This window comes from Gadus morhua, chromosome 10 (assembly GCF_902167405.1).
Source record: "Gadus morhua chromosome 10, gadMor3.0, whole genome shotgun sequence".
NCBI classification, from domain to species: domain Eukaryota; kingdom Metazoa; phylum Chordata; class Actinopteri; order Gadiformes; family Gadidae; genus Gadus; species Gadus morhua.
Window position 1 is genome coordinate 13,903,550 of NC_044057.1, and position 18,673 is coordinate 13,922,222.

General features: G+C 47.2%; 2 protein-coding genes across 4 annotated transcripts; both read left to right on the forward strand.

The window, feature by feature from the left end:
- The first annotated feature begins 14 nt into the window (after window positions 1-14).
- Window positions 15-7,624, forward strand: prpf19 (pre-mRNA processing factor 19). The gene is made up of 16 exons (XM_030367912.1): window positions 15-251; window positions 397-546; window positions 671-747; window positions 858-999; window positions 1,148-1,221; window positions 1,316-1,381; window positions 1,649-1,690; window positions 1,779-1,853; window positions 2,271-2,346; window positions 2,455-2,564; window positions 5,432-5,587; window positions 5,675-5,744; window positions 5,835-6,008; window positions 6,165-6,247; window positions 6,597-6,702; window positions 6,797-7,624. The coding sequence occupies exons 1-16, from the start codon at window positions 233-235 to the stop codon at window positions 6,892-6,894; spliced, it is 1,518 nt and encodes a 505-aa protein (XP_030223772.1). The 5' UTR covers window positions 15-232; the 3' UTR covers window positions 6,895-7,624.
- Window positions 7,625-8,021: 397 nt separating this feature from the next.
- tcirg1b (T cell immune regulator 1, ATPase H+ transporting V0 subunit a3b) lies at window positions 8,022-17,756 on the forward strand. Of its 3 annotated transcripts, XM_030367910.1 has the most exons (22): window positions 8,022-8,177; window positions 9,022-9,144; window positions 9,584-9,662; window positions 9,933-10,081; window positions 10,512-10,607; window positions 10,746-10,807; window positions 10,986-11,000; window positions 11,643-11,754; window positions 12,195-12,277; window positions 12,368-12,461; window positions 12,775-12,987; window positions 13,245-13,395; window positions 13,674-13,813; window positions 14,463-14,620; window positions 15,036-15,126; window positions 15,232-15,350; window positions 15,464-15,677; window positions 15,834-15,944; window positions 16,055-16,132; window positions 16,278-16,398; window positions 16,582-16,753; window positions 16,901-17,756. In XM_030367910.1, the coding sequence occupies exons 2-22, from the start codon at window positions 9,028-9,030 to the stop codon at window positions 16,992-16,994; spliced, it is 2,469 nt and encodes an 822-aa protein (XP_030223770.1). In that variant the 5' UTR covers window positions 8,022-8,177; window positions 9,022-9,027; the 3' UTR covers window positions 16,995-17,756. The 3 variants fall into 3 exon arrangements, with proteins under 3 accessions (XP_030223770.1, XP_030223769.1, XP_030223771.1); XM_030367909.1 differs by lacking the exon at window positions 10,986-11,000 and having other exon boundaries at window positions 11,628-11,754; XM_030367911.1 differs by lacking the exons at window positions 8,022-8,177; window positions 9,022-9,144; window positions 9,584-9,662; window positions 9,933-10,081; window positions 10,986-11,000 and having other exon boundaries at window positions 10,088-10,607; window positions 11,628-11,754.
- The last annotated feature ends 917 nt before the right edge of the window (window positions 17,757-18,673 follow it).

Genomic DNA, 18,673 nt, shown 5'->3' on the forward strand with positions numbered 1-18,673 from the left:
GTCTCATCGACGCTAGGTGGCGTTAGAGCAACCTCATGCGCTACACGTCGCACCCGAAGAACACTCGACCACCATAGTTATCCCAGCATGCAGTGGGTTTTGTAGCGGCAATGAAAAGACAGCGTGCTACTTCTAACTTCTGCACAACAAAGTAGTTAATAGTTAGAATAAACACCAATATACACACAAAGCATATATTTCTAGGAACGGGCTACACATTTACATTTGGAAGATGTCTTTGGTTTGCGCAAGTAAGTGGAAGCATTGATTATGTTCATTCAATGTAGCTTCGGGGAAGCTAACATGCTAATTCGGCTAGGTCAGCCGCCACGCATTACAGTGATGCTCGTAGAGTCGAGCTCTTATGATTATTAACACTCTGCTGCCACTCCGCAGTCTCAAACGAGGTCCCGGAGCATCCCTGCGTCTCCCCCGTGTCGAACCAGGTGTTCGAGCGGAGGCTGATCGAGAAATACATCGCAGAGAATGGGACCGACCCGATGAATGGGCAACCCCTCTCGGAGGAACAGCTCATAGATATCAAAGGTAAGGCGCCGAGATGACACGTCTGCCTCACGTTGAGTGGTGGCGGTGCACGTTCTTAACGATTTAAGGCTGATCATTGGATGGTATTGCACAACTTACGTCAACTCATTTTTTGTACCAAAAGTATCGCACCCTATCCGGCCGAAGGCGCCATCATCAACAAGTATCCCTGCCATTCTCAAGTCCCTCCAGGATGAGTGGGTGAGTGGTAGTCCTGTTTTGGTTTCGACGTTGTCTATTTTCCATCGAGGCCTGCATTTCCTGGTTCTAACCCATTTCTCCGTGACACCCGACCCGTCGCTCCATCCCAGGACGCTGTGATGCTGCACAGTTTCACCCTGAGGCAGCAGCTGCAGACCACCAGACAGGAGCTGTCCCACGCTCTGTACCAGCATGACGCCGCCTGCAGAGTCATCGCTCGCCTCACCAAGGAGGTCACCGCCGCTCGAGAGGGTACGGGGATTCTGATGTTCTTCAGCACCATCGTCACTTGTCTCGAACAGACTGCTTCACGAGACTGTTGTTTCGTACTCGGAACAGTTCACTCTGCCTACTTGGATGTTTTTTTCATGTGGAATGTGTTTGTTTTGTTTGTTCACAGCTCTGGCCACGCTCAAACCTCAAGCTGGATTGGTCGCACCGCAAGCTGTTCCCGCCTCTCAGCCTGCTGCTGTGGTGAGTTACTGGCCGGTTGCTTCCCCAGTGATGGACAAACCAGTCAGTATGCTTGTGGTTTTGTTTTGTGTCTTACTGTACTCCTGTCCCACAGGGGGCCGGTGGAGAGCCTATGGAGATCAGTGAACAGGTCGGAATGACCCCCGAGATCATCCAGAAGGTGAGCGTCATCAACATGAAATAAGAGAATTAGAATAATAGGTCTTCATTCAAATACTGTGTAATCTATTGATGAGCATTGATGTTCATACATTTGTTTGTTAGGTGGATGTTCCACCAAACATCCAAATATAGTAATGGAAGTTGGAGTTATTTTACCATGGTGGTGCTTCCACTACTGTTGTTTTTTTGGTTTTAAATGATGAATGCATTTAACAGCAATTTCGATGTCTGAACAACATTCTTGCCTGCTCTTTGTTTCCGTCAGCTCCAAGACAAAGCCACTGTCCTCACCACCGAGAGAAAGAAGGTATGTCAACAATACACCTATTTACATCAGGGATTGATCGTTCTGTGCACACAGTGGTGTTATACATTTACCCTTCTCTTGTTTCCAGAGAGGAAAGACCGTGCCAGAGGAGCTGGTCCGGGCTGAGGATCTGAGTAAATACCGCCAAGTGGCCTCACACGCTGTGAGTACTGCCTCATTCAGAGCTCCAACTCCCTCATGGTGGGCGGTAGGGCTGCTCCATCATGGGAAAAATCATAATCACGAATGTTTGGTCAATATTGAAATCAAGATTATTCAAACGATTATCTTTGAGTTTGAAAACATGATGTATTGATTCAGCATGTCTCTCCCAAAAAACACTTTGTAACTGAGAACTTTTGAAATTTCTCCTTCAAAAAAATACAATTTTATTTTAATAGAAATGTATTAAATCTAAAGTAATGAACAGATATGTATCCAGCTGTTCTTTGTGATCGTTTGACGCTAAAATCAAAATCGCGATCAAAATCTGATTACTTGCCCGGCCCTAGTGGGCAGCATCTACTGAAGTGTTTGGATTTTTTCTCGTCCAGTCATGTATTGATCTCTCTTCTCTCAGGGTCTGCACAGTGCCAGCGTTCCTGGAATCCTGGCTCTGGACCTGTGTCCTTCTGACACCAACAAAGTGCTGACCGGTAAGTGGGTCGGCCCACTTTCCATCCACCCCCCCCCCTGCCCAGTATTGGTTTGTCCCATGCAACGGACCAACCTGTGGTTTGTTTTGTTTTGTGGTCGGCCCCCAGGTGGCGCCGATAAGAACGTTGTGGTGTTTGACAAGAGCGAGGAGCAGATCGTGGCCACGCTGAAGGGTCACACCAAGAAGGTCACGTCGGTCATCTACCACCCGTCCCAGGTAAACACCCACACGCCTCCAACCCCAGGGACGAGAGAACACGTATTTGATGCCGTTATCGGACCCCCCTTATTTGGTTGGCTCTGTCACACCAAATTTGTACCGGGTGCCAAATTTGTACCGGGTACGTAATCTGTTGTCCGTTGCCAGGCAACGGACAACAGATTACTTAAGGGGTTGTCCGTTGTCCGTTGCCAGGCAACGGACAATAGATTACTTAAAGGAGCATTTCACCGGTGGAGGCATGAATATGTATTGAAATTGGGTCCTATATGTAGTCTAATAATAAAATAAAATTCTAATTTGGTGCCGTCTTGACCGAGAAAAGGCAGAAAGTGACTTTTTGGCGCTTGTGGATTGAAGACAACAACTCCCACCATGCACAGCTTCGCTGGCGGCCACTCCCGCTGATCATCTCCGCCTATCGGACACCTCCTTGTTCCATCTACTAATGGAACAAATCAGCGTGGAGCTTGACCCGACGTCACTGGCAGAGAGTAGTGACGCTTGCACAGAAGCATACGGCCGACATCTTTCTTTATTCTGGGTGGAAATAGTAACATAGTTACGCCATTAAATGCGTTTATGTAAACATTTTTAGCGAGAAATTTTGCATTTTACTTTCATCATGTTCGCTCGTTGAATGTGAAGGATGTTTGGTTTGATAGTTATGACGAAGAGGGAACGCTCCATTCACTTGCATGGACAGCGTCTCTGGTTGCTAAGCAACCTCAACGTCTTGGCGGACTATCTGCTGATCAACACTACGAATGCTGGAAACACACCAGACACCATGTGAAGTTATTTAACCCGATTATTGTTATTTATATCCAAGATTATTTAATCTAACCCGATCTAAACTCTATCATGCTGCATGCACCCAAACACGGCGGCGTTTGGGTTTCCTACCTCGGACTCCTAAATCCAGCGCAGCCACAGGCCATGCCACAGGCGCGTTGGCGCGTTGAACCATTTTTGTGACACACAATGATCAAGCGTCAAGTTAGGCACGTTACACGCGTTTGGTGTGGCCGTAGCATTATACGGTTTCACCCAAAAAATCGGCTTTGTGTGGACGGGGCCAAGAAGGCGAAAATCACGTCACCAAGACGGGGAGACAGCGCCAGGCGACTTACGCCACTATCTGCCAATGGATCGTGGATGCCTGGGCTGATATAACAGTCTCAACTGTGGTCCAAGCTTTCACGAAGGCAGGAATAATCACTGAACTGCCAGGCAACAGCAGCGACACTGACTCGGATAATGACGAGAGGGATCCGGGCATGTTGGATGCCGTACTCGCCCGACTGTTCAATTCGGACACACAAGAATTCGAGGGATTCGTAGACGGGGAATGAACTGAAAAGTGAGCTTATTGTTAAGAGATATTGATATTGATCAGATATTGATGAGATATTGTTAATATGCACATTAACGTTTGAACATCGTTACCATGGGAGTGACCGGAGTTGTCAGAACGCTTAATAAAGTTTGACTTTATCTGACAGTTTTGTTGACATTCCCTTTAGCACAGCTCGGTCTAGTCGATGCATAACGCAACCCCAGTCAAACGTTTGACTGCAGTATCTTCTATTCTATGAGCCTTATAATCCGGTGCACCTTATATATGAAAACAGTTCTAAAATAGGCCATTCATTAAAGGTGCGCCTTATAATCCGGTGTGCCTTATAATGCGGAAAATACGGTAGTCCTCGTTTGTATTTCTTTCGAAATGGTGAACTTTTGCATGGAGCCATCTTCTATGTCAGATCCAGTACCCTCCGCCAATGTACTTCAGTTTTATCAACAGCCTCTGTTATCTTAGCTTCAGACGCTGTGGATGTTAGTTTCTGCTGGTGAAGTCCCACCCACTGGCACTGCTCTAATAGGTCTGTAGCGTCAGTGGGTCCCACCCCCCTCTAGGGGGTGGGACCCACTAGTGCCCACTAGTGGTTGTAGTCTTACGAGAATCATCCCCTTACACTTCCTATATTCTTGTACGCAAAAATCGTCATATTGCGTCATTGAAAACAGGAAGTGTTGGAGATCGATACGGATCTCTCCAGTCTCTCAAGAAAATAAGGGAATGATGCTAGACCATTCAAAAATATGCGGGGGGTTCTAAAAATACAAAGCTTATGTGAAATGGGTGAAGTTGCCCTTTAAGGGGTTGTCCGTTGCCAGGCAGGTTTCAATCGCGCTCATGTGTTGCCGAAGACGAATTAATATAATACAGATAATGGATCGCTAGATAACTTGTTTTTACTTTATATTTGTGTTGCATTTAATTGTTTAATCGAATTTAGCTAGTAAACTGTGTTTTAAAGTGTATCATAGTCTAGCTAGCTTGTGTTAATTTAATTCCCTTAATCTAATTTAGAGAATAGATTATAGGTAATAGTTAGATACTAGATAGATAGATGGGTAGATAGGTGAGCAGGCATTTACTAACTGGTAAATGTTTTGTATTATTATTATTCACGCTATCCCCATAACATTTAGCTATTACTGTGTAAGGAAATAGATAAATACAATGCAATACAATACAAATATAAAGTTAGGAACGCTAATAAATGTAATTTGTAAAATAATTGTTATTCGTCTTGTCAAGCTCAATGAACGAGTTCGCGAATGTTCTTGAACCTTCCCACGTCATTCGACGCGATCGTCCGTTGCCAGGCAACGTTCGACGCGGTCGTCTGTTGCCAGGCAGGTTTGGAATGGATTACGTAAGGATGACGTACCCAGTACAAATTTGGCAGCCGGTACAAATTTGGTGTGACAGCTCCTGTCAAACTCTTGTGTAGTCCACTACTTATGCTCTTGGTGAATCACTTGTCCATTCGTTTTCTCCCTCCCCCTTACAGGATGTGGTGTTCTCAGCATCTCCCGACAGCACCATCCGCGTGTGGTCGGTCACCGGGGGAAACTGCGTCCAGGTGGTCCGTGCCCACGAGGCGGCCGTGACCGGTCTGTCCCTCCACGCTACCGGGGACTACCTGCTCAGCTCCTCGGAGGATCAGGCACGTGGCCAACTTGGTCTAGCGATGGCTCTCGTCGTGTGTGGGTACAGTCTCCCTGTTTTACTCACGCTCGTCTTCTTCCTGCAGTACTGGGCCTTCTCCGACGTCCAGACCGGCCGAGTCCTCACCAAGGTCACGGACGAGAGTGCGGGTGTTGGTAAGCGATGGACTCCCGGCGTGCGACTCTGACCGCAGAAGCTCTGGGTCCGTCTTAAGCTGTTCCCTCTTATTCCCCTCCCGCCTCCAGCCCTGACCTGCGCCCAGTTCCATCCCGACGGTCTCATCTTTGGAACCGGCACGGCGGACTCCCAGATCAAGATCTGGGATCTGAAGGAGCGCACCAACGTGGCCAACTTCCCCGGCCACTCCGGCCCCGTCACCTCCATCGCCTTCTCTGAGAACGGATACTACCTGGCCACAGGTGAGCCTTAGGCCCTAGGGTTCAGGACCTCTGCGTGAGATGGGTTCCACAGATCCCTCCATGTCTTTGTCTGTTAAATGTGTATCCCTAACCCTTGAGGTGCAGCAGGGAGGTAATTCCAGTGCTCTGAACTCTGTCTGCGTCTTCTCTCTCCAGGTGCTCAGGATAGCTCTGTGAAGCTGTGGGATCTGAGGAAGCTGAAGAATTTCAAGACCATTGCTCTGGATAACAACTATGAGGTGTGTGTGTGTGTGTGTGTGTGTGTGTGTGTGTGTGTGTGTGTGTGTGTGTGTGTGTGTGTGTGTGTGTGTGTGTGTGTGTGTGTGTGTGTGTGTGTGTGTGTGTGTGTGTGTGTGTGTGTGTGTGTGTGTGTGTGGGGCTACGGATGCTTTGTCAGGATTGCAGTATGAGCGCCGTAAAGGAATGTCAACGTTTTCTTACGTTTTGAAGAAGGATCAAATGCTCATGTTTTTGGTTTATATTACAATATGTAAGTTTTCTCGCCGATGTCGGTTTAAACCGCAGTGAGGAATACAGCCATAAGAAAACCCGTGGGCTACTTGAACAACCCTCTGGGTGTGTTTTCAGGTAAAGTCCCTGGTGTTCGACCAGAGTGGAACCTACCTGGCGGTGGGAGGCACAGACATCCGTGTGTACATCTGCAAACAGTGGTCCGAGGTGCTCAACTTCTCCGGTAAGGGTCTCCGCAAAAACAACTTTCATCCGTCCATCCGTACCTAAAGCTCTTTCTATGAACCAACCCTGATCAATGTTTGGTCCCCTTTCAGACCACACGGGCCTTGTGACCGGGGTGGCCTTCGGGGAGAACGCCCGCTTCCTGACCTCCGCGGGAATGGACAGAAGCTTGAAGTTCTACAGCTTGTAGAGGGGTCCTACTGGATGGATGTGAAAGGGCTTTGGCACGGGAGTGATGGCTGGGGTCGTAACACGAGTTCAGAGCCTGAGACGAGAGGCTGGCCACTGGTATAGCTTAGTCGTATGACGTTTAGTGAAAGGATGACGAATGATTCTACGGTGGCGTCTCTACCGGATACTGTCCGGCAGAGGTGTCCAAGACCTCTTGACAAATGCCCTTGCGCTTGGTACCACAACGTGGTTGGTATGGTTCGTTTTTTGGGGGAGGGGGGGTTGTCTGTTTATTGTTGAAATGTTCTTTCTGGTATTATTACATTTAGTGCGAAGGCCAGAGTATTGTTTCTTTGAAATTTGCCATCAATGATAAATTCACTGTAGTAATCTTTCTTTTTATGGTGTCCCCGAGCTATTTTTAATGCAGCTCCATTCTGTTAACGATATGCTGTGGAGAATTGTATTCCAGCACTCTTTGCTCTGTTATGTAGTCTCCAGGACATGTAAACCAACACAATATCTGTAGTAATGTATGCCCAGTGAAGTATGAACAAGTGTGTTAGATTTCCTGCCTTCATATCATGTTTCCATGATAAATGATGACTATAACTCACCCATATCTCTGCAGTGGTTAAGCAATGACCCTCCATTACTTTTTTTCTTTTGTCCTCTTGTATATTTCATGGCTGTTTTATCTGTTGCATTTCTGTCCTTTTACACCAAAATAAAAGATTTTTGTAATGCTATTGGGTCCTTTTACATAGCAATTTAATTGTCACAAGTTCAGCCATGTTTGTGACTTTTGGTTCCAACGTGAACAAATCGCTTTACGAATAGGTCGTTCAGATACCAGTGTTACAAGGGTAGTTTATAAGCGAAGCAAATCCTCATCTCTCTATTATGGCTGTTAGTTAACCTGGTACGAATGGTGTTTTAGTATGACTAGGCAAATGGGCATTCAGCTCTATTTCGTATTAAACATGCACTTCGCCAAGCTACATGTATTAACAGGAAGAAGATTGAACGGCATAAGTCATTTCCGTAAAACCAATACCAAACAACCCTTGATGCAGTGGTTCACATGTTATAACCCCTCAATGAGTCACACTGATTTTCCAAATAGTCACGTGAGAGCTGAGTAACGTGACTTACTCAAACGGGAAGTAGCGGCCGCACCGCCTTAACTGACATCCAGCCAGAACTGCATAAACCGGACAGTTTTGTCTCTAGTCGCACACTCACATTCAGTCCAGTGGCCTGTCTGTCTGAATCCGGGGTCGGCCCAACTGCAAGGAACAGGTAGGGACCGAACGGGTTCTCCATGCATGTGTTGTAGTTGTGTTTAAATGAGTTGTGCTGAGCTCTATTTGTAAACGGTGGACGTCCAGCCACGGTGCTTGGGGTCGATTGTAATGTGTGTGTAAAATGTGTATAAAGTGTGTGTTTGCTGTCACCCGTGGTAGTCATGTGCGCTGAATAAGGTAATAATAAACCCTAGACACGGTGCTAGATACCGTGTTGGACCGCTTCACGTCTTCACAGACCTGCAGGATACTCAGAATAAGACTGATGCTTTCTACCATGTGGTTGATATGATTTAAAAATACTAAAAACGAAAGCAAGAAACCACAGCTGTCCCACAGACAAATTAGCATTTTTATTCTCGTATTTTAATGACTCATTTATGTGTTTTAGTGGTTTGAAAACGCTGTTTAAATAAACGATACGTTCGTAGATGAAGTGTGCTTCCAACTAGCCTTAGTCTCATTGTTTGCCTGTGTGATTTGATCATTACATATTATTATTAAGCAAGAATGGTTTTCGTTCAACCTTATAACTGATCTTAAAAAGATCAATGGCCTGGTGTTCCGCTGCCGATCAGTTTTAGTCTATTTAATCATGTTTGCACAACACTGGAATCTTTGTCAAATAAACTTCCCTTTTTCTTATCTTTCCAAGCCACTTCAAGTTCCCTCTAATTCTGGCATTCCCCTCTGACAACTTCACCCACTTTAATTCCAAACACTCCTCCCTCTAACCCTTCAAACTTGATCCTTCCCTTGTGGGTTCACAGTGGAGTCTGAAGGGCAAATTAATGAATTTGCAATGAATGCATCTTTTCCCCATGTCTATCCTCCGGTAGGTCGAAATGGGCTCCATGTTCCGCAGTGAGGAAGTGTGCCTAGTGCAGCTCTTCCTCCAGTCTGGCTCGGCCTACAACTGTGTCAGTGAACTGGGAGAACTGGGCTTGGTGGAGTTCAGAGACGTGAGTCCACCATTGGTTGCTAACCTGTCCGTCAAAATAATGTTCAGCGCTGTACCCTACAGAGACAACAAGCCGGTTAACCCATAGTGGTCATGTGCCAAAAGTAAACATTGTTCATGTTCACAATGTACCAGTCTCAGAGATTAGCCATGTTTTATCTTCTCTCTGTCCTTGCCTCTTCCCTTACACATCTAGTCTTGCTTGAGTGGAGTGCATTTATTTTCATGTTCGCAGAAGGGAAATAATTCCAATAAAGCAGGATTCATACATAATCGTTTGTATGCTCATATAGAGAAATATAAAAATGTATACTATTTATAGAAGGTTACGGATGTGTATTCTATATGGTAGTAGAATACAATGTTTGTCTTGTTTTTCTTGCGTTTCACTAATACTAGCCACAATCTCTTCTCCTTCTGATCCGGTCTTTTCTATTCAGTTGAACCCAAATGTCAACGCCTTCCAGAGGAAGTTTGTGGGAGAGGTGAGAAGATGTGAGGAGCTGGAGAAGACCTTCAGTGAGTGTCCGGGCCTGCGACCACTGTAGCTATGCATTAACAGTTTTTCACATGGCTGATGACTCAAGTACATACTCAATATCTGAATGTTTGAACACTAATTATTAGTATTAACTGTACACTTAAATATTTTTTGTAATCACAGATGATTCCTTTTTTCAGGAGTAGATCGCTTTTGTCCCCCCCCCCGCTGTCATAACCAACCCCTCAGGCCATATTTCTTTGTGGTTACAGGCTCTCTAATGTTATCTCCCTCACACCTTTGAACAGACTACCTGGAGCAGGAGATCAACCGGTCCCGGTCCCCTCACATGCGGGGGCCCCTCCCGCCCCCCTGCCCGATGCCCTCGGCCCCCCAGCCCCGGGAGCTGAGCACTATCGAGGAGGACAGCGAGCGCCTGGCCAGAGAGCTCAAAGACGTCGGTGAAGCGCTAACGTGTAGTTCCTCTGAACGGCCTATAGGTGTATTCTTAGACGATCAGAGAAATGTGATGACGTTCCCGTAATACAAAGCTAAGAATTTCTTCTACATTTGTTTGGAATCTCGCTGGTTCATCTCCCTATTACGTGTTTTGATAAGTCCAATTTGACCGTTTTTTTTATTTTTTTTTGTTGCATCAAGTAGTTGATAAGGGTTGAATATTAATGGCTTCTGGCCATAGACTAGTGTGGGGCGGTCGTTCAAATTCCGATCCTAAACGTGCTAAAAGTGGATTGATTTTGCTCCTGGTTGCGAAACACAGCTCCAGGCTATGGCTTCAACAGGACCCATTCCCCAGTGTCGATGGCGTGGTTCCTGCTACATTGTTTTTGATTTTTGACTTAACACATGCTCCCTTTCCGTCCCAGGTGTCCCGGAACAGGGACCAACTGCAGGCCCAGCTGGTCCAGCTCTGCCAGTACCAGGGGGTCCTGACCCAGACCCACTCCCTCACTGCCTCCGAGGTACCCCACGCCCGCCCTACACAGACCCCTACTTCGTCTTTCATGTTCTTCGTATATTGAACAACTGTTCCCTCCTTCGATATGTGCTCAAATGTTCCCTTCAACAAAAAATCCACCTTCCTTCTTCGTGTTCCACAGGGACCAATCCAGGTGCTGGAGACCACAGGTCTGTTTGACAACCGTCAGGATGTCCACCTGAGGTAAACCAGTGTTTTTCCTTCTCACTTTTTGTTTATGAAAATAAATCTGAGGGTTTAGATAATGTAACAAAATCGCCTCATTAATCATGAGGTTCCCCCTCTCTCTCTTTATGGAGGGGGTAGTTATGATGAGGTTGCTTCACTTCATGGCGGGGGTAGTAATGATGAGGTTCTCTCTCTTCGTGGCGGGGGTAGTAATGATGAGGTTCTCTCTCTTCGTGGCGGGGGTAGTAATGATGAGGTTCTCTCTCTTCATGGCGGGGGTAGTAATGATGAGGTACCCTCTCTTCGTGGCGGGTGTAGTAATGATGAGGTTCTCTCGCTTCGTGGCAGGGGTAGTAATGATGAGGTTCTCTCTCTTCATGGCGGGGGTAGTAATGATGAGGTTCTCTCTCTTCATGGCGGGGGTAGTAATGATGAGGTTCTGTCCTCCAGCTTCGGGGCGGGGGTAGTAATGATGAGGTTCTCTCTCTTCATGGCGGGGGTAGTAATGATGAGATCTGTCCTCCAGCTTCGTGGCGGGGGTAGTAATGATGAGGTTCTCTCTCTTCATGGCGGGGGTAGTAATGATGAAGTTCTGTCCTCCAGCTTCGTGGCGGGGGTAGTAATGATGAGGTTCTCTCTCTTCATGGCGGGGGTAGTAATGATGAGGTTCTGTCCTCCAGCTTCGTGGCGGGGGTAGTAATGATGAGGTTCTCTCTCTTCATGGCGGGGGTAGTAATGATGAGATTCTGTCCTCCAGCTTCGTGGCGGGGGTAGTAATGATGAGGTTCTCTCTCTTCATGGCGGGGGGTAGTAATGATGAGGTTCTGTCCTCCAGCTTCGTGGCGGGGGTAGTTCACCCGTGGAAGGTGCCCTCCTTCGAGCGTCTGCTGTGGAGGGCGTGCCGGGGCTACATCATCGTGGACTTCCGGGAGATGGAGGGCAAGCTGGAGCACCCTGACACGGTGAGGCCGGGGAGGGGAGATAGCCTTCACATGCCTCGATTGCAGTTGTGGACATACATTGAACCTTGTTCCCCTAGCGGCCATCTTGGGTCCGTCTTGGTTCTAGCCTTGGTTCTAGCCGAATAGGGGGGGGGGGGGGGGGTTGAAGATGGCCGCTGAAGATGGCCGCTATGTGAATGAGGCCAACTGCTTCTGGTGTGGAACGTTTGGGTATTGTTGAACCCAAATATCTGCACTTTTCGCATGAGATTTGCAAGAAAATGTAAGTATCAATTGTATTGTGCTGCAGTACACTTCAAACTTTATTCACCGTATTTACCTGACAATTGACCGGTATTAACATGAATATTGGTTTAATTTGGTGGCTATGTTTTCTGTTTTTGTGAATGCGTTGGTGGTGACTCTAATTCCTCCTGTGCTTCATGCCTCCTTGCTAACAGGGCGAGATGGTACAGTGGACCGTGTTCCTCATCTCCTATTGGGGGGAGCAGATTGGCCAGAAGGTCAAGAAGATCTGTGACTGGTGGGTTCCTTCTGTCCGTTTGCGTGTTCTTCATGTAGCTTAAACAGCTGTCTGAATTCAGCATGACACAGTGGTCCTCTCTGCACACAGCTTCCGCACGCAGACCTTTGCGTACCCTGAGAGCACGTCGGAGCGCGAGGACATTCTCAGGGGTCTCCAGGGCAGCATCAACGACATCAAAGTGGTACGTTGGAAATTATTTCATCAATTGACTTCATGTAAATAAATAAATGATGCTTCTATTGAGCCAATGAGACAAGTTTTACTTAATTATTGTGTGCATCACGCGTATTGCATGCATATTTGCCAGGGTTAACTCATCATTTGTTAGCTTTTTTTGCTTCCTATTTGTTCCATATACTGTGGAAAATAAAAATGTAAATAAAATCGCTGAGCCCTTGTATAATAACGTCCAAGAAATATATCTCAACCAATTGTATTCAAATAAAGTTTTTCCTCTTCAACCCTCACCTTACCCCGTCCTCTCCCCCCGCCAGGTGCTCACCCAGACGGAGACCTTCCTGCAGCAGCTGCTGGTGCGCGCGGTGGCCTTGCTGCCCCAGTGGCGGGTGGCCGTGCAGAAGTGCAAGGCGGTGGAGATGGTGCTGAACCTCTGCAGCCCCTCGGTCACCGACAAGTGCCTGATCGCCGAAGCCTGGTGCCCTGTCACCAAGCTGCCCGAACTGCAGAGCGCCCTCCGGGAGGGAGGGGTGAGTGACCACGGGGGTGGGGGGGGGGGGGGGGGGGGGGGCGTGCACATATGTCAAATATGTGAACTAGTGGGTATTGATCCCTTGCAAGAGACAGAAGTTTGTTTCCAGAGTCTACTTTTTACTGTAAACTCTTTTAATGCGCCCAAACCAGTAGAGAATGTAGAACTCATTTCGTTATCTAACGTATGCACGGTTCAACCCTGGTGTGATAATGTATGCATTCAGGCTTATGTGATCTTTTCTCGTCCTCTAAGCGCAAGAGTGGCAGTGGGGTGGACTCCTTCTACAACCGCCTGCCCTGCTCCAAGCCTCCGCCCACCCTCTTCCCCGTCAACTCCTTCACCTCCGGCTTCCAGAACATCGTGGAGGCCTACGGGGTGGCCAACTACCGGGAGGTCAACCCAGGTACGCACTCCCGCCACCCCATACCCTAGAACCCCCGTACCCTAGAACCCCCGTACACTAGAACCCCCGTACACTAGAACCCCAACGGGCATCACAAGAGCTGCTATTGGAGCCGTCAGAAGCGTGTGTGTGTGTGTGTGTGTGTGTGTGTGTGTGTGTGTGTGTGTGTGTGTGTGTGTGTGTGTGTGTGTGTGTGTGTGTGTGTGTGTGTGTGTGTGTGTGTGTGTGTGTGTGTGTGTGTGTGTGTGTGTGTGTGTGTGTGTGTGTGTGTGTCGCAGCTCTCTTCACCATCATCACCTTCCCCTTCCTGTTCGCGGTGATGTTCGGGGACATGGGCCACGGGCTGCTCATGGCGCTGCTGGCCCTCTACCTGATCCTGGAGGAGAAGGACCCCAAGTTCAACAACAGCAGTAATGAGGTACTCGTCGAACCAGGGAACCAAACTCAAGGGAACCCAGGTCGTAACCCGACCCAGTGTGCTTCCACCCTAGTTTCCTACTGGCACACACCTACTGTCGACTATCTTTGTGGACTATGTTTAGTGTTTGTTTACCATTTTTTATTGTTTGACTGTTGCTCTCCATCAATCCTTAGTGCCGTAACTCTCCCACAACATTGTATGGTTCCATGACCATTAGCCGGTAGATTTCCTGTCCCTTTAGTACACTGGGAATCCCCAGTCCTCAATCAGTTAACCCCGCTTCAAATGCAGCACAGATGCAAATAACACACAAATCAATGGGGTTGGTAAATGTGTTGTGTGAAGGAACCATTTTACACATCCCATGTGATTTTTATTTAAACTGTGAAATCAAATTGGTTAATTGGATCATAGCTCCTCAAGCTTCCCTCCATAAATGCATCGGTATGACCCTCTATAAATATATTTTGGTCCGAGGGGGTAATAACTCAAAAGTTTGCACTTTGATAGAAACCTCCACCAATTTAGTAGTAAATTAAATACAATGGTCATTTAATTAGTATTTTTCTTGCATAACGAATCTACCTCAATGAGTGGAACTCCTTTTAGCCAGACAGTGTCTCACACCAAACTGTGTTCTTCCTAGATCTTCCGGATGATGTTCGGGGGCCGGTATCTGATCCTGCTGATGGGGCTCTTCTCGATCTACACGGGCGCTATCTACAACGAGTGCTTCAGCCGGGGGGTCAGCCCGTTCAGCTCGGGATGGCACGTGGAGCCCATGTTCAAGATCAACAGATGGAAGTGAGTGCTCTTTCCATTTTCAAATCCTACAATAGCTTCCTCTTAATTTTCCGCTTGCAGTGTTCTCAGAGTCATATGTTTCCTAATTTTAGGGCATTAGAAATGTTTTTGCACAAAGGCTAAATAAGGCCTATGTACATCTTGCACCTATCTCCATCAGCGTCAGAAACGAACATGGCTTATTGCAAACATGTTATTTTTATGTTGAATATGAGACTTTTATGTTGGATTGAACGGCAGCTGTGCTTATTCCAATCCCTTGCGTACCCTCTTTGTTACCAGGTTTCACATCAGGCCAGACTGCTTGCAAGGAGCTATTCAGATTGTCAGGGTGTATTCAAATTTTTTGGGGTGATGCCTCTCGACGCACACAGTCACCCGTTTGCTATTTTGCTTTCTCTGACCCCCATCTCAGTGCCTCTGTGTTGGCGGGGACCCCCCTCCTCGCCATGGATCCCGTGGTTCCTGGGGTCTTCACAAATCCGTACCCCTTTGGAATAGACCCGGTACGGCTCCCTTGACTCCCTCACCTGATCTGTCCTTTTGGATCCTCGCTGATCTTCTTGGTGACATGTTGTTGTTGTTGTTGTTGTTGTTGTGGTAACCGTTAGGTCTGGGGCATGGCCAACAACAAGCTGACGTTCCTCAACTCCTACAAGATGAAGATGTCGGTCATCATGGGAGTCATCCACATGACTTTCGGAGTCTGCCTATCCTCGTTCAACTACGTGTGAGTTTAACAACAGCCCCCACTGCACCCATGGGACACGCACACACCGTCGGTCCCCAACCACGCCTCCAGCCTCCAACCACGCCTCTCTTCTCGTGTGTGTCCTCCACCAGGAACCGGGGCCAGATCAGCAACATCTTCCTGGTGCTCATCCCGGAGCTGTTGTTCATGCTGTGTCTGTTCGGCTACCTGGTCTTCATGGTGATCTTCAAGTGGATCATCTTCACGCCGGATCAGTCGAAGAGTGCCCCCAGCATTCTCATCCACTTCATCGACATGTTCCTGTTCACCGAGAACGCGGGCAACCAGCCCCTCTACCACGGACAGGTGTGTGTGTGTGTGTGTGTGTGTGTGTGTGTGTGTGTGTGTGTGTGTGTATCTGCGCATGTCTATCTGCGTTGTGTGTGTGTGTGTATGTGCTCGCATGTCTATATGCGATGTGTGTGTGTGTGTTAACAACACAGAGACTGTCCCCTCCCCCAGACAATTGTCCAGAAGGTCCTGGTGGTCCTGGCACTGTGCTCGGTGCCCGTGTTGCTGTTCGGGAAGCCCACGTTCGAGTACATCACACACAAGATAAGACTCCGCGGCGTGGTAGGTCTCTCCACCCCCCCAGCCCCCCCCCCCCACCACCTCACGGCCTCGCGTTCTCTGGTTGCCGCGCCGTTGTGCTGATCTGAGCGCCCTCTTTCACGGTGTTCCAGAGTGGGGAGAGGCGTCCGCTGGTGGAGAACGGCTCCATCAACGCCAGCCAGGGAGAGGAAGAGGAAGAGGAGGAAGAGGTAAGAGGGATGGTGTAATGACCTTCGGCTTGCACATCACCTTGAAGTGTTGAACAGTCCTGCTATTCTAATGAAACAAACAGATATTTATATCTCTCATTCTCCCCCCCCCCCCCCCCCCCCCCTTCCTCTCCTTCTGTTGCAGACATTTGATACTGCAGATGTGTACATGCATCAGGCCATACACACCATAGAGTACTGCCTGGGCTGCATCTCCAACACGGCCTCCTACCTCCGACTCTGGGCGCTCAGCCTGGCGCACTCACGTCAGTGACGCGCACACTCACACACACAGTCTCACACACTCACTCACTCACACAGTGACACACTCTCACAGTCACGCACTCGCGGCCACACGACTCACGGCCTCCACTTCCTCAGTCATTCTTTAAATAATCCTTCTCGGACAACATGCCTGGGGAGTCACGGCTGGTGTCTTGTCCCTGCAGAGCTGTCGGAGGTGCTGTGGGTGATGGTGATGCGGAATGGCGTGAAGTGGCAGGGCTACACGGGCTCGGTGGCCCTGTTCGTCGTGTTCGCCTTCTTCGCCCTTCTGACGGTCGCCATCCTCCTGGTCATGGAGGGCCTGTCCGCCTTCCTGCACGCGCTCCGTCTGCACTGGTGAGAAGAACAACCCTCCTCAGACGTCACTTTAAACCAATCAAATGATTTCATGAGTCCGACGAACTCTAGGATCCCAGGCCTCTCGGAGAGGGTTTGAGTGGGTGTTGTTTTCATGTTGTTCATGTTGTTTTCATTCCTTTCCAGGGTGGAGTTCCAGAACAAATTCTACGGCGGGAGTGGTTACAAGCTAAGCCCCTTCTGCTTCACCTCTCTGATCAATGCCTCAGTGCCCATCTGATGGTTGAAGGATTGTGCAACCGTTATTGCCCGAGGGAGTGTGTTCATCAGTGTAATGTAGATCGATCATGAAGCAGCCGCACACATTTCAGCATTTGGTTGAGCCATAATGATTATTTTTATTTATCTGCAATTTGGTCGCAAGAAATGACTTGGTCTGTGGCTTAGACTGTTCTTTGAAATCAGTGGGCGCACAATGTCATTATGAATAAATACTTATCATACTGTACTACAGTTGTACTATTTATACTAAACTAGAAATTACCTCCTTATTCCTATCAGTTTTGGCTACTCAAACTTTTGAATGGCATCGTCTTATCCTTTTTTACTGGTACACATTCTCAGGAAACGATAGACATCTTTGTGATGATGATGTAGACATGGACTTTGGAAAGGGACACGTCATTTTTTAACAGTTGAAGGGAATTTAAAAAAGATTTGGCCAATTATTTAATTATCGGCTGAAAGTACTAGGATGGTTTTGATATGCCAAAGATCTAATGTTGATTGTGGATGCTTAAACTGTAAGGGCTTCCTGAAAGAACATTCCCAAGGCATTAGTCAATAGAAAGTTATTTTTTTTGCTGGTGCCTTATATACAAAATGAGTTGAAATGAGTGCCTGTGAATACATGACATCTGAATGGGTGATGCCACACCACAACGGTTTCGATCAAAACTATAACCATGTTAATGGATGAATGCACTACCATTAATAATTGTACAATGAAAAAAATAAATTGGGTTTTCGCTTCTTAATATGATTTGTTTATCTTCTTATTGCAATTTGCCTCACACACACGGTTAGAATATGTCAGGGGTCGGCAACCCTAGGCACACATGCCAACACTGGCACGTGGCAGCATAATCATTGGAAAAATGTCACCCCACAATGCGGCAGCATAATAATTACTACCGACTTATTCTGTTTTGGGCATTTCCTCCCAGTGCAAATATGTTTAAATTAGTTACTGAAAGCAGTGTTCTGAAATGGGATCAATTAATAGATTTTAAACCTATGTTGTGAGCAGGGGCGTAGCCAGGACATTATTACTGTGGTGGCTAGCTCGGGCCAGTCTTATATTTGGGGTGGCACTAGATTGTCAACGGGGAGGGGAGGGAGGGCCCCCATGTGGCCCCCATGTGGCCCCCATGTGGCCCCCATGTGGCTATGCCCCTGGTTGTGAGTAATAGACAAGAAAATATTTAAAATATTGTTGCAAGTGGGTGCATCGCCTTCACATGGTTTTGCAAGGCTGTACACGTCTTAAAGAAATGTATGTGGATGGTTCGAACATTCAGTTGCAAATATGTTTTTGAATGAGTTTCTGAAAATTGTGTTTTAAGATGGTTGCAATAATTTGTATTCCGATGTTGCAAATATAACAACAAAAACATTTAAAATGTTGATGCAGGATTGTGGACTATATGGAAATAATACAATTCCTGGTTTTCTGGAAGTGTTTTCGGTCGCTGTGTCATAATACAGCTTAATATTTAATATATTGTTGCTCATTTACGAGAAAATGTCAAACTGGCACTGCATGTTGAAAAGTTTGCTGTCCCCTGGAATATGTTAATAAAATTTACTTTTGCTAATTAAATTATCTAGCCATTTACAGTGTCAGTTATTCTATTCTGGTAGATTTGTATATCAAAGCTGAGTAATAATGCTGCTATC